Source organism: Ceratotherium simum, chromosome 7 (assembly GCF_057802395.1).
Source record: "Ceratotherium simum simum isolate JZ-2026a chromosome 7, ASM5780239v1, whole genome shotgun sequence".
In the NCBI taxonomy this organism is placed as follows: Eukaryota; Metazoa; Chordata; class Mammalia; order Perissodactyla; family Rhinocerotidae; genus Ceratotherium; species Ceratotherium simum.
The window spans coordinates 10,164,125-10,176,477 of NC_141906.1; the positions used below are offsets into that span (position 1 = coordinate 10,164,125).

Genomic DNA, 12,353 nt, shown 5'->3' on the forward strand with positions numbered 1-12,353 from the left:
ACAGAGGGTGTGGAGCTGCTGGGTTAGTTGGACATGAAGCATATGCTGGCTTCTCAATTTTATTTACTTAATTTTGATGATGAGTTAGTTGTCTGCATGTGTTCTGCAAACACATGTCTGCATGTGTTTGTGAGGTGAGTAATATCAATCTGGGAACCAGGAGATTGAGAGTCTTGGCCTAGCTCTTGGAAGCTGTGTCCTTTGACAGTCATCTCGTAATTTTCCCCTTTACTATAGCAAAAATGTTTGTCTAAAATCAATGTAGTACATTATACACGCAGCTTATTCCTGGAGGAATGTGAGGTTTAATAAGACGATGTTTGGGGCCAGCCCCGTGGCTTAGCAGTTAAGTGCGCGTGCTCTGCTACTGGCGGCCTGGGTTCGGATCCCGGGCGCACCGACGCACCACTTCTCTGGCCATGCTGAGGCCGCGTCCCACATACAGCAACTAGAAGGATGTGCAGCTATGACATACAACTATCTACTGGGGCTTTGGGGAGAAAAAGGAAGAGGATTGGCAATAGATGTTAGCTCAGAGCCGGTCTTCCTCAGCAAAAAGAGGAGGCTTGGCGTGGATGTTAGCTCAGGGCTGATCTTCCTCAAAAAAAAAGGAAAGAAAAAATATAAGATGACGTTTGTAAATACTTGAGTAGCTCTCTGGAAGGAAGATGCCATATCACCATATTTCATTATGAAAAACCTAGAGATATAAACAGATGCTTATATCCTGGAGTTACTCTGAAATATTAGACCAAAACTTTGAAATTACTGACTTGTTCAGTGATTTATAGTAAGTTTACTTTTCTGATTCTGCATGCTTTTCAAGATCAGTTATATGCAAAAATTGAATGAGCTCTACAGTGAATAAATAGTATGTGTTAGAAGTAAAATCTAAATATGTTTACTGTCTAGACTATAATCACTGAGTTAACTCCCTGTCAGAGTGACAACTGGGCCACAGGTGTGTGTGTGTGTGCTGTGCACACTTGTACAGATCTGAACAAATGAGGTGAGAGTTTAGAGCCCTGTAGCAACATGATTTTGTAAGAGAGACATTTTTCCAGAAGTGAAGCAAGAGGACGTTGGCATAGAGTGGGGACACCTGCATATTGCAAAAAGTGCAGCCGAAGGCTGGATGCAGGTACCATTTGAATGGAAAACACTTTGAGTCCATCCTTTAGCTGTTGGAAGCTCAGCTTCACTGCCACTTCAAGACCAAGATGCTGGGAGTGACTATCTGCAGCTCTGTCCACTGCTCAGCTGCTATTATGACTTGTCAAATCAGCCTGCTCACAGGGCTTCCGTCCGAGTCCACGCTTTCTCTGATACCCAAGGACCAGGGCCAACCACTGTGGGGGGCCTGGTGGATTCAGAATTAAAAATGACCAAATGAATAAGCCATGAACTTCCTGATGCAAAGACTCCCTTATTTCTTTGTGTCCTCCACAGCCTGGCATAGACAGTGTGTCCAATACATTAATTTGATGGGTTGATTGAAAATTAAAAGTTACCAGACAAAAAGAAGGAAAGAAAACCCTTGTCGTGGTGAATGAGAAAGAACACGTACGCACTGAGTCCCAGTGGTCAGTGGATCCTGGGCTTTGAGTAATGGGGACAGGCCACAGAGTGAGCTGAGAACGGAGCTGGAGAATCTGAGGAGGGTTAGTTCAGGCCTCCTTCTAGGCTTTGTTAGAAACTGTTAATATAAAGGCAGCTAGAGAAAAACCCAAGGCAATGGAGAGAATCAGGCTGGCCGCTCAACGGAATGGCTCCTTTTATGTTTCTAGCTTGAGGTCATCTGCCCACAGTTTGGGAGCTTCTAACTAGGCCCCGCTGAACAGTTGAAGCCGAGAGAAAAGTGCAAGTCTCGGCAGCAAGCAGAAGGTGTTAACTACCGACCAAAAGAGCAGTCGCTGTTCTTGTGACAATTTGTGTAATTCGGTCTGAAAAGGCTCCGTTTCCCAATTCTAACCTAAAAACAGCGGAAGAGCCTGCCACACTACAGCCTCAGAGCAGTGGACTTGCCTGGGACATCCTCCCTTTCTGATTTCATGTTTTTATGGGCCCTGAAACTTCTGCAGCGTCTCTCCCCTGGATGACTCCCTGCTGTGCTGGTGACTTTGTCCTGGGAAGTCCATGAATTACAGAGGCGCTGTGGCAATGGTGGGGGCAAAGGTTTGGGAGTTAGATCTGGTTCAAAGTTTGGACTCTATGCTTCTTACATTATGTGACTGAGACCGAGTCGCTTATCTTCTCTGAGCCCTTCTAATTCCAAATCTGTAAAATGGGTCTAAAAATTGTCCCCATTTGGCTATGCTAAGGAATACTATGCCTAGCACATTACCTGGCCTGTAGTAGATGCTCAATAAAGGTAAGTCCTTTCCCCCATGCCAATGCAATGGGTTTTGTTAATAAGATTCCATATCTTACCAAACAACTCCAAAGATTAGCAACATAAGATATGTGGGAGGAAAGTAATAGAAAGGAGCAAACTGCTCTCATTGAATCAGGCTCTTACCTTCCCTCATGTTCCAGATTCAGTGCCAATGGTCCCCACTGTTGGCTTGCATAGCCTGGCAGTCAGAGCAGACCCTCATGAGTCAGACTCAAGTCCAAATTCTAGCACTGTCACTTATTAGCAGCAGGATTACAGACAATGTAACCTCTGTTCCATCATTTTAAAACAAGAAAGATAACCACATGAGTGTGGGATGAGCTAATCTACGTAAACGGCTTAGCACTGTGCCTGCACAGTCACCACTCAATGCAAGTTATCATATCACCACTTATTTCCAACCAGCAGAACTCTAGTGAGTGACAGGCTGAGAGAAATAAAACAGTATAATTCTGAGAATAAAAGGAACCAAAAAGTAAGAATCTCATGGTGGTTTGAAATACATGGCTTAGAGACTACAAATCAGCCTGTGAAATTCACCCACTGGGAAGGTGGCCTAGATAAGCGGTAGCCCAGCACCTTGATAAATGGGCAGTGCTTCTGCCACTCTAGAATCAGCTAGTGCTGGCTAGGAAGACGCTTACGAAGAAGATGCACCAGACACTACCCTCTTCCTAATCTTTCCCTCCTCCTCACTGGGGCTCTGCTTCAGGCACTAGTTTTCCAGAGTCTCTCATTTATTTGTTGCCTCCCAGCCTCTCCTCTAGCTTCCTCCCCCTCTGTCTAAATGGGTGGTTTTGAAATGACAGTCCACACACCAAGGCTAGACAGCCGGCATAAGAACTACATGGAGAGCTCGTTAATACAGCTTCTCAAGTCGCACCCTCAGGGATTCTGATCCAGTGGGTCAGAGATGGGACCTAGTCACTCATATTTTTTTTTTATAATATCCCCAGTAATTCCTATGTCTAGTCAGGTTTGGGAACTATCTTTCTAGACTCTTCCTTCACCAAAATCAAAATTTCTCTCTCATGACCCAGGCCTTTCTCTCCTAAAAAGCTCATTTGTGTTTGGGTCTATGAATCATTAACTGACAACAACTTGGTTTTCCCTCCAAGATCTCACATAAAGGACAACATGTTATACCATGAGCCTAAGTATGAAAAATTTCAGGAGAAGGGAAGGAATATTTAGAATCCCCTCAGTCCATTCTTTATAAATGGGTCTGACTCTGAAGAATATTGGGGGCTCCAGCTCTCCCATCCTGTCCCCACTTTCCTGGTAGAGAGGCCGTGGTAGCCAAGGACATACAGTGGGTGAAAGTTTGGAGTCTGAGTCAAAGAGACAAATTAGATGTGCAGAATAAATAATAATAATAACAATAACAACAAACACGTATTGAGTGCCAAAGCCAAGTACTACTCTGAGCACCTTACGTGGATTGTCTCATTTAACATTCCCATCTCTGAGTATGTGTTAGTATTATTATTCCCAGTTTACAAATTAAAAAACTGAGATGCAAAGAAGTGAACTTGCCCAAATTCACACAGCTAACAAGTGGCCAAGGATGGCAGAAGAGACTATTTCATAGGCACCAGAGAATTTGTGAAGGCATGAAACCTTAGATTAGCAGAAACATATCCTCTTTTTCCTCTTCTCCAGAGAGAAGAATATTGAAAATAGAAGATAAAAGATTTGGAAGGAGGAAGCAAACAATTGCATAGTAAGAAAACCGCCGTGTCTCCAGGACTTTTCAGTTGGGAATTCCTAACCCAGGGTTTTGAGGCCTCTTTCTGGCCCCGGGGCAGAGGAGGACATGCAGGGCCCTTCCCCTGCTCTCCTATTTGGGCAGTATAAGAACTACACGGAGCAGTGGGTAGGGGGCAGCAAGAGTGCTACCTGACAGACCACTTTAATTCTAGATAATTAAACGGGCCAATGAGCTCCTGACGGTGGAAAAGGAGAGAGTGGCTGAGAGCTAGCTTTATCCAGGCTGCCCAGCCCAGGACTACAGGATAAACAGGAGCCAGTGGTTTCTACGGAAACTTTGTCCAGGAACACAAATTATATCTGACTGAAGCCACAATTCTTCAGAAGTCCAGAAAGCACCTTAAATAGATACCATCAAAACGGACCAAGACTCGCTTCAGGATGGCGGAACTTCCCTTAAGCCTGACACTAGTTTCTGTTCTCTGCCCTTCCGAAAGAGACTGCAGAGCTGGAGTGGCAAGCATATGCAAGTGTCTCCTCCTCAGACCTGCAGTCTGGAGCTGACTGACCTTGGATTATCCCTCTTCCTGTTGGGTTCTGGAAAGGAGGCTGTCCCCAACATGCCTGTTCTTTATCCTGGGCCCCAGGGAGCAAGTCCTGTGGCTGAACACCCATTTTAACTTAGATGGTATCATTAATGAGAACCAACAATTCATGGGCATTGCTTGCACCGCAAAAAAATTCTCTATCATAAGACTCAGATCACTATCCATAAGGATTTTCAGTGGGTTCTGGGGAGATCAAAACATTCCCCTTGACCATCATTATCCAGCTGTCCAGCCACAAATGATCCAATAGAGACCAATAGCCTCCCTTTCTCCAGCTGGCAGTAAATCTGACTCCCGTGACAGATGTAGGGGACAGACAAAGCCTTCCCACCCCAACCCACAACCTCCTGTAAAACTCCCCAGATCTCACAAATTGTCCCACCATCCTCTGACAAGCTGGAAGGCTCATTCCTCTGCAGAGAATGGATGGCATCTATTCCAAAAGATTCAATGAACAGCCTCTTTAAGAAGCCTCCATTTGGAAAAGATATTTAAGCAAAGCTGTGCTTGATGAAGTGAAATAGAATTAGCCGCTTCAGTAGCACAGACTTCTCAGATTCATTCCAAGGTAGACCGGCTTAGTTGCCTCCAAGTGGAATGAACTCAACAGCAATATATCACAGTTAACCGTGATCACAGCTCCACGGAATTTCAGCTGGCACCTGGAATACACCAAGGGGCACTTAATATTCCCCAATCTGTAATCAACCTTTTGTACATTTGTTACTAATCACAGGATACTGTTTCATCTTAATGCGCTGTTTTCTTAGTGAATTACAGTTGGTCATTTCAGCACGCCTAATGGCCCACTTGGTAGGTTCAATTACAATTAGGGTCCCTTGGTTTTTGTTTCCAAGCAAGGCTTAGAGGAGGTTGATTTTACCCCCTTCCCATTGCTTGATTTCAAGGGCAGAATCAGGAAAGAGCAAAGGCAAAGACATACCTGTTGCAGTCGACGTGGAGCAGGAGATGAGAGGCACTAACTGACAGCGCGACCTTGTGCCACCGTCCGTCTGCCATCCGGTAGGGAAGCGCCTCTGTCCTGGGCTTCCCGTTATGTATATAGTGATATCGAATCTCATCCCTCAGACCACTGCTCTCCAATTCAAAATAGCTGTATGTAAAGTAACAAAAATGTGTTTTATTTTACTTCTGAATTTTATAGAAATCAGTCCTCACTACCTACTACCTTACTACCAGATTCAGAATCTAAAATTAGCTAAACATGACACAAAGAGCTACAACCCAAAATCAATTGTACCATCTGGAATCCAACTCACCTATTGTCTGTGAACCCTCATGGAGACACCTGAAGCCTCTGACATGGAGACTGACTGATCCACTGTGAGGTGACAGGCCACAGCCAATTAGCAAAGCTTGCTGCAGCGTCTCTTAAATACTTAAAAGTCCAGTTCAGAACCCTCTTTCGACTGTCTAAAAAAGGCCATTCACGTGGAATGAACTTATTGATGTTTATTTTTATTACTGTCATTTTTACTTTTTCAAGAATTAAAGGAAAATAGAAGCCATGTTGGATATCAGGCATTGAAATAATTGTCAGAGTGAAGAGATTAGTAAGACTTTTTTTTTTCTTCCTCCTGGACAAAAAGCTATAAGCAGACAACAATTCCTAGATAACGCCCAGAAGAGGAAAGGTTGAAAGCTACTCCTATATGGACCAGTATTCCAAATTATCATGGGATGAAACATGCAATTGAGTTTTTCCTTTCCCCAGATTGTTATCACGTTTTCCAGATCCATGAAAAACTCTTAGCACCACAACTGCAGTGTGCACTTTAGTCATAAAACGTAGCAGGCAGCTCTGGGACATTCCTCAGACACGCATTCCTCAGACAGCTCAGGGCTGATACTTTCATGTGTGGATGACCTAGTTAGTCCTCTATGCCTCTCTTCTGAAATGTGTCATCATTGTCATTGTCAAAATCGGGCCTAATCTCACTGCCAGCCATTGCACTAGGCATTTAACACATACTATCTAATTTATCACCCAGAAAAACCTACAAGACTGATATTATTATACCTTTTTAAAAGTTAAAAGGCAAAGATTCTGGAATTTAACATACCCAAGCCAGGACTTAAACTCAGGTCTACATTTGACAGCTTCTGCACTTTCCACCAGTTTGCTGCTTATCTCAGAGACACGATGACAAAGTCATAAAGATGGCCTCGGCTGGCACTATCTCCCAGCAACTCATTCATACAGACAACTCTAGAACTACTCGCTTAAACAGGAAACCAGATTCAGTCCCCAGATGTAGAAAGATCTACTGCTTCTCCTCTAATCTGCTCTCCTGACCCCACTAGCCAGATCGTCTTTAATCTAAAACACAAAAAGCATCTTCCAGGAGGACTGAAATGAATACATCAAGAAACAGCCTCTATTATGCCTGACTCCCAAATCTCAAGTCAGAGAACAAATGCGTACTTCTTGCTCATCTTTCACAGGATCTTCCCAAGAGAGCCGGGCAGGGGAAGCAGAGTCAGGACCAGCCTCAACCCACCTCATTTGCACTAGACAAAGAATCGGGCATAAACTGAAGAGGGTACTTATACTATCACGGCGGGCTCCTGGGCCCAGGTACATGCTTATTAGTAATAATAAATATAATACATATAAGACTGCAAAGGAGGAAATCCCTTAACATAGAAGACATTCATTTTAAGAGAACTCTCCAAATTTCTTCTAAGCAGCTAGAACATTGGAAGACTCAAACAATCAAGGAACTTGAAAGGTCAAGACCACCTTAGAGATTATCTGTTCATTCATTCACTCAATGTGTCATTACTGAACATATAGTGAAGGGCTAAAATTTAAAATGTAGATCCTGTTCTCAAGAAGCTTGGAGACTAGTGGAAAAAGGAAATAAAATATGTCCCCCTCCCCCCTAAAAAGCTAAAAACTGGCCTAAGAGAAACAAATGAGAGGCAAGGGGAACTGTTATCTCCTGACTGATCGCCATGTGTCGGGAATGGGCCAAGTGCTTTCACAAACATCATCTCATCTAATTTCTTCAAAGGAGACATTATCATATCTATTTTCATAGATGAGTTCACATATGATCCAAGACATTAAATACCTTGCCCAAGACCATACAGCTCCTGTATAGAAAAGCAGCATGATCTGATATTTGAGACCTTACCAAGATTAACACATTGGGAAAATCTCTCGATTACTTTATTTTAACAATATACTACTGCTGGAGAAAGGGGAATGACCTTGAAAGGACTTCAATCAATGACAATTAGAAATGCTCATAGAGATCACTTGATGGAATCATTAAAAAAAAGGGAGGCAGATATATTTGACCAGATTTAGTCATTATTCCTGGGGTTATGGCCCCATTGAGCAAGTGCTCAATGTATTATAGGCAGCTCTTTTAAAGAACACTTCACAAGGCATTGGAGTAAGTGGTTACCTTGGGGTAATCACAAATATGCAGCTACGAGAAAAGAAATCTGCCCTGTCGTTCTCAATAGGGCAGAGTAGATACTTGTGTCTTAGGGTAAAGTCTCTGACAGCATCATGCACATATTTAAAAGTCCTGTATCTCAAACCACTGGGGTAAAAGTCAAGATGATGTATTTTTTTTTAAATGTTAGATAAGTGCTGAAGTGGCCCTAGGGATGACAAAGACGCTGGACGGCTAAGTGATATCTGGATACAACTGTTTCACGAGTGCCAAGAGGAGAATGAGGCAGTATTTTGAGGCAGTAACCTTCTGCTAACAGAGATGGGAGGCTCAGTCCTGAGAGCAACCTGGAGGAGGTGGTCGTTTGGCCTGAAGGCATTTGGCTGTAGCCTGGCAGGAAGACTCACGATTTGTAGTAGAGCCCTGTTCTTCAAAGTACGGTCCACAGACCAGCAGCAGCATCGCCTGTGCAAATTCAGATTATGGGGCCCCAACCAAGACATACTTGAATCAGACTCTGCATCTTTTGTGTGTGTGTGTGTGAGGAAGCTCAACCCTGAGCTAACATCCATGCCAACCCTCCTCTTATTGTTTTTGCTGAGACAAGACTGGCTGTGGGCTAACATCCATGCCCATCTTCCTCCACTTTGTATGGGACGCCACCACAGCATGGCCTGACAAGCGGTGCGTCGGTGCACACCCAGGATCCAAACCCGGGCCGCCAGCAGTGGAGCCCACGCACTTAACCGCTAGGCCACGGGTCCGGCCCCCAGAATCTGCATGTTAATAAGACCCCCAGATGATTCATGTGCACATCAAGGGTTAAGAAGCACTGTAGCAGAGTACACCAGCTGTTGCTTTCCTTTCTGGCCAGAAGGTCAGGGTGAGGGAAGTAGAAGTTTGATGCTATGAGCAGTGAGTAAGAGCCTGTGGTGCTGGCAGGGAGAGGAGGGGCGCTGGAAGTGACTGTAAGTGACCACAAGCAAGTGTCTAGGGAGCTCTGGCCAGCCACTTTCTTCAGGCCTCTAGTGCTTCAGGCTCTTCTCGGGATTTTGGGGTGCGGGTAGCTCTGTAAGTGATAAAATCACCATCTAGATTTTGAGAGCAGCATTTTGCCCCTTAGCCTTGGACCTCAGCGAAATGTGCTGTTCCAATGACCTGTCTTGGCTCCCAGAAAAGCCTGTTCATCCTTCAAATATCTGAAAACAGCAATCATATTCACTATGAAGTTTTCTCTTTTTTCAGACCAAGCATCCCCGGCTCCTTCCTTTATACTCCTGTCCCCCACCTAGACTATGAGACCCTCCTGGACAAGAATTCTGCCTTCATCCTCTTCCCAGATCCTTCCCCATGTTGGTCATCATGCTCTAGGTATGGTAAAATGGATCCATTTCCCCCTCAAATACAGCATCCATGAATAAAGACACTTCCTCTGGGCTGTGCACGACTATGAGTGCATCCTAACGCTTACACTGACCTTCCCATCGTCTAACACCACAAGCCCTTTCACACGAAATACTATGAAGGTGAATCTTTCCCACTCCTTTTACATAGCTAAATTATTTAAACCTAAGCCCTTACTTAAATGCTAAGCAGACTCTATCCACAATCAGGATGAATAATTCTCCAAAGCCCACCCTTGAGCATTAGGAACAATCGGAGTTACCATGAACTGAAGTCAAACTTCACAAGACTATCCGAATTCCATGCTATACTGGGAAATAAGATTCAGGAACAACAATTGCAAGTAACATAGGTAGATCAAGATCAAGTTATTTTTATTTAAATATTTGTCATTTTCCCTAAAACTTATACGAAAGGATCCACTGAGATTTTATATATGTACAAATATATATAAATATTTAACATATTTAAATATAACATCTTTAATATTTAATAATTAATATTTAATATTAGTAAATTATACTACAATAATTATAATTATTATATAAATGTGTATATTAAATATTATATTTTTTAAATATATAAATAATAGACTGGATGGCTATACATGCTCAAAATGTTAACATGGTTATCGCTGGATGAATGTGTCGCTTTGGATGAAAACAGAAAAAGCTAATTTTAAATGGTATCCAGTACTAATTCATTAATAAAGGCAAAAAGTTTCTTAGAAAAAATCTCTTTCCCAGCAATTCCACAAGGATATATATTGGCTCTTTGGAGAAATGCCTCACACCCCAAAGAGCTCCAGAGCTATAGTGCAGTGCCTGCTTACACTCAGCAGTGGCCTCTCTGTGCCTCTGAGCAAACAACCACTTCCTAGGAGTCTGGGGGTGGGGAGGTCAAGGCAAAATGGATTCTGGAAGCAAGGCCACTCCTATGTGCATCCCTGGCAGGATTATCGGGACAGGGAGAAAGACAGGCAGGCCTCTCGCTACTTTCTCTAAAGGGAAACAAGTCATCATATACTTATGAAACCACCTGGGCGGACCATTCCCCCAAATACTGAAAAGCACCAAAGACGATGAAAAAAAAAATCAGTTTCCCTAGCATAGTGCCTAGAATTTTATGGGACCTCAGGAAGGTTAACTCTACCTTTATGATGATAATAATAATAACAAAACCAAATATAACTAACGTTCATTTAATAATAGTTAATACTTATTGGGGTTTATCATTGCCAGGGAATGCCTTTAGGTTTTTACATTTCATATCAAAATTTAGTCATGCATCACTTGACAGGGACACGTTCTGAGAAACGTGTCATTAGGCAATTTCATTGTTGTGTGAACATCATAGAGTGTACTCACGAAAACCTAGCTGGTGTAGCCTACTACACACCTAGGCTCTATGGTACTAATCTTATGGGACCACCTTTGTATATGCGGTCCATCGTTGACTGAAACATTATGCAGCGCATGACTGTAATCCCTACCACGACTCTATGAGATATTTATCTATTTGTTATTTGCTTTAACAAACACTTCCACAAGACTGACTATGGGCCAGGCACTATTCTACAAACATTTACTCATTTAATCCTCAGAGTAAGCTTAAAAATTACCAGCTTTTACCATCTTTATTTTATAGAGGATGATACCAAGGCAAAGAGAGATTAAATAACCTTCCCAAGGCCTCACAGCTAGGGAAGAGCAGAACTAGGATTCAAGCAAGCGTGGTCTGGCTCCAGGGTTCACGATTTGTGCAGCATCCCGAGTCCATATGTTTAACCATTACCTCATTTTACAGAAAAGAAATGCAAGGTTTGAAGCTCACACAGCTAAAGGTAGCAGAACTAGGACTGGGAGCTGGGTCTGGTAGACACCAAAGTGGGTGCTCCCAATGGCAACATCCCATTACTTTCTGCTGTGTAAGATGTTTTAAATATACTAACTCTAATTCTGCCAACGATCTTAAATGTCAGTTATTAAATGCACATTATAAGTGTGAAAAATGAGGTTCAAATTGATAAAGTGCCTTGCCCAAAGTCACATAACTCCTATGATTCAAATCCAGGTCTGCTTGATTCCAGGACCCATGTTCTTTACATGACACTGTATTTCTCTCCAGGTACAGTGGCATGATCAGATCAGGGTGAGATGGCAAGAGAGTTCAGGTGAACTCAGCTAGCCCCCATCCTCGGTCCCTGTGATGCTCCATGCTATGAAGGCATCCCTCTGCAGACTCACGGGTAATCCCCTATTCCTCATGCCATGAGAAAAACACCATCACAGAGAGAAATGCCACTGCTGTTCATGTAGAAGTTCTTCTCCCTCTCCTGGGCCTTTTTGTTCACTGCTGGGATAATGAAGAGAAGCAGCCAAAAACCACAGGAAGGTATACAGTGTCCTACCTCAGGCCAGGGGTCTCAAGGACTGTGTATACTGAGAGGCAATGGCACAATTTTTAAGTAAATAGCACTGCAAAGAACACTGGCCCAAGGATACTGAGCCCGGATTTCAACATCAAACCTGCTGCAGAAAAACCACATAATCTTTGGCAAATATGTCCCTGCCTCTCTGTACCTTGGTTTCTCCTGTCTGTTAAATAAAGTGATTAGCTCCGATCCACAATGCCCTAGGATTCCTTGGAAGGGACTTAGGGTCTGTGGCAGAGGGTAAGGAAGGGGCATCAGAGAAGCTTCATTCTCATCTGTTACATAAATTGGAGTTTCCCATAAGATTTCATTTGGAGAAACAGACCACTTTCAAAAATAGTCTGAAACCACTGAACTAAATAGTCTTTAAG

At 43.2% G+C, this 12,353-nt stretch overlaps 1 protein-coding gene across 3 annotated transcripts in view; it reads right to left on the reverse strand.

The window, feature by feature from the left end:
- Window positions 1–12,353, reverse strand: part of NELL1 (neural EGFL like 1) — a 746,684-nt gene that overhangs the window by 627,334 nt on the left and 106,997 nt on the right. For all 3 annotated transcript variants that reach the window (XM_004418527.3, XM_087433086.1, XM_004418526.3), the window contains exon 4: window positions 5,657–5,827. In XM_004418527.3, coding sequence (XP_004418584.1) covers window positions 5,657–5,827 — 171 coding nt within the window. The remainder of the gene's footprint in view (window positions 1–5,656; window positions 5,828–12,353) is intronic.